The following is a 1,928-nucleotide window of genomic DNA, read 5'->3' as shown; positions in this document are numbered from 1 at the left end:
CCGAGCTGCTCCTAGGACGTGGGCAACGCGGGTCAAGGAAGGTGGCCAGAGCCAGTGGAAAGGTGGTCTCTGCGTATCCTGGGCCTCTGTGCTCTGGGAACGCCAAGGTGGTAGATACTGATGAGTATGTGGTGAAAAAGAGAGAGCTGTGCTAGCCAGCGTCCGAGGGCCCACAGGCTGCAACCCAGGTGCTCTTGGTGGCTTCTCGGATGCCTCTGTTGGTTTGTAGCCTCTTCCCGGGGTAGGGTAGATGTATGTATGGGTGTTGAGTGATGCCTAGCGCATTCTTGTGAGTCCAAATAACAGATGTTTACTGGGAGAGATGAGTTGCGGGAATCTGGAATAAAGGATATATTGAAGAAGGTGAGTGATTGTTAATCCCCAAAGAGATTTTCCTGAGTGACTTAGAGAGCACTGCACCGTGAATGTCATCTGCTTGCTCATGTTTCACAGCTGAGGCAGTAAGACCTTGGCAGTATAGATTTCAAAAGCTGCTGATAAATCCAAAAGTATTAGTTTAGATGTCTGATCTGTGAGCCATACTTGCAGGGAAGGACCAGCTTGTAGACCCAGACCACTCATCTCCAGATTGAAGTTAGTAGCTTGACCGAAGAAGCTGGTCACTGTGACCAATGTTATGACTGTTGCACTTCAATTTTTTTCAATAATCTTCCCCAAGGAATGAAGACAGAGATTGTGACATGAGTCAGTTGGCAGGTTTCTGATACGAAAAGATGGTTCACGTTCCTCTAGCTGGAAGGGAAGCTGTGTCTGAGTTTTACTTGTTAGAAAAGCATACACCCCAGCCAGTGGTTACCACCACTGTCCTGCTTGGTTTTACATGTGCTCATGCAGCTTGTACACAAGTGACTGCAATCCTTCCTTTCTGCCAGGAAGCCAGATCTGAAAGTCTCTCTCTGTGTGGATTTCAGTGTCTGTAATTCATGACTGTTTTTTTTCCACGATGACAAACTTTTGGAGAAGTCCTGTATCCGTTCTGTTTGAATGTGGCCACGGCTTCTTTACCTCACATGGTGGTACAGGTCCAGCTTGAGTGGTAGGGCCATGCAGTTCTGGTCCTTTAGGAAGTCTCAGTTATAACTTTGATTCATGGGTATGCAGCCTGGAGCTCTCTAAAACATGTCCCACAAATAGGTTATACATTGTGGACCTTTAGGATTTATTACCAGGTCTTCAGATGACTTACTGTTGACGACAGTTTCATCAGTTATATATTATTTTATGTAACAGCAATCCCAAGCATGCAAAAGACGTTCATCCTCAGACAAAGCACAGGAGAAAGCAAATGTTCTTTAGATTGGTATTTAAGGCAGGAAGAGGGACGAGGTTTGAACAAGTTTAGACTTGCAGTTTGCAAGAAGAAAACCACTAGGCCAGTGGTTTTTCCAAAAAGATTTTTCTTCCCCTCTGAGACTCCACCCTCAGTTCTAGTAAACTTTTCACAACACTTCTCTGTCAGTGACATCATCTGTATAGACACGTGTATAATACGCTGTCATTGATGTAACTAGCTGGATTTGGTTGAGATTTCTGCAGTAAATTTACAAGGGAATAGAATTTTTGTGCAGTTTTCAGTTTCAGCTCCCAATTGTTTCAGACCATACTGTGAAGACTGATTTAAATCTCATTACACATATTTCAGCCAGCCAGGTGAATAAAAGGACTCCACCTAAGTAAAATGGCCTTGTAACTGTAGCTTTAATATTATAATTTACTGTGCAACATTACTTTCTCTAAAGCCGTGTTCAATTAACTGTAAGACCAGAGCTCTGCCTTTGCTTGGCTTGTGTTACAGAACAGTATGGTGCTTTCTGCCGCTATCTTCATCACGCTGATTGGCCTGATCATATACCTGCACTTCGTGAAAATTGACCAGGAATCCCTACTGGTCATCGGCTCACTCGGCA

The 1,928-nt window shown here is 44.2% G+C and overlaps 1 protein-coding gene across 1 annotated transcript in view; it reads left to right on the top strand.

Moving 5' to 3' along the window:
- Positions 1 to 306: 306 nt before the first annotated feature.
- PIGH (phosphatidylinositol glycan anchor biosynthesis, class H) overlaps positions 307 to 1,928 on the top strand; it is a 6,160-nt gene continuing 4,538 nt past the window's right edge. The window contains exons 1-2 of the mRNA XM_009320993.1: positions 307 to 363; positions 1,787 to 1,921. Coding sequence (XP_009319268.1) covers positions 307 to 363; positions 1,787 to 1,921 — 192 coding nt within the window. The remainder of the gene's footprint in view (positions 364 to 1,786; positions 1,922 to 1,928) is intronic.

Source organism: Pygoscelis adeliae, unplaced genomic scaffold, assembly GCF_000699105.1.
Source record: "Pygoscelis adeliae isolate BGI_AS28 unplaced genomic scaffold, ASM69910v1 Scaffold3, whole genome shotgun sequence".
In the NCBI taxonomy this organism is placed as follows: Eukaryota; Metazoa; Chordata; class Aves; order Sphenisciformes; family Spheniscidae; genus Pygoscelis; species Pygoscelis adeliae.
The sequence above is the reverse complement of the archived record's forward strand: the minus strand, read 5'-3'. Positions and strand labels throughout refer to the sequence as shown.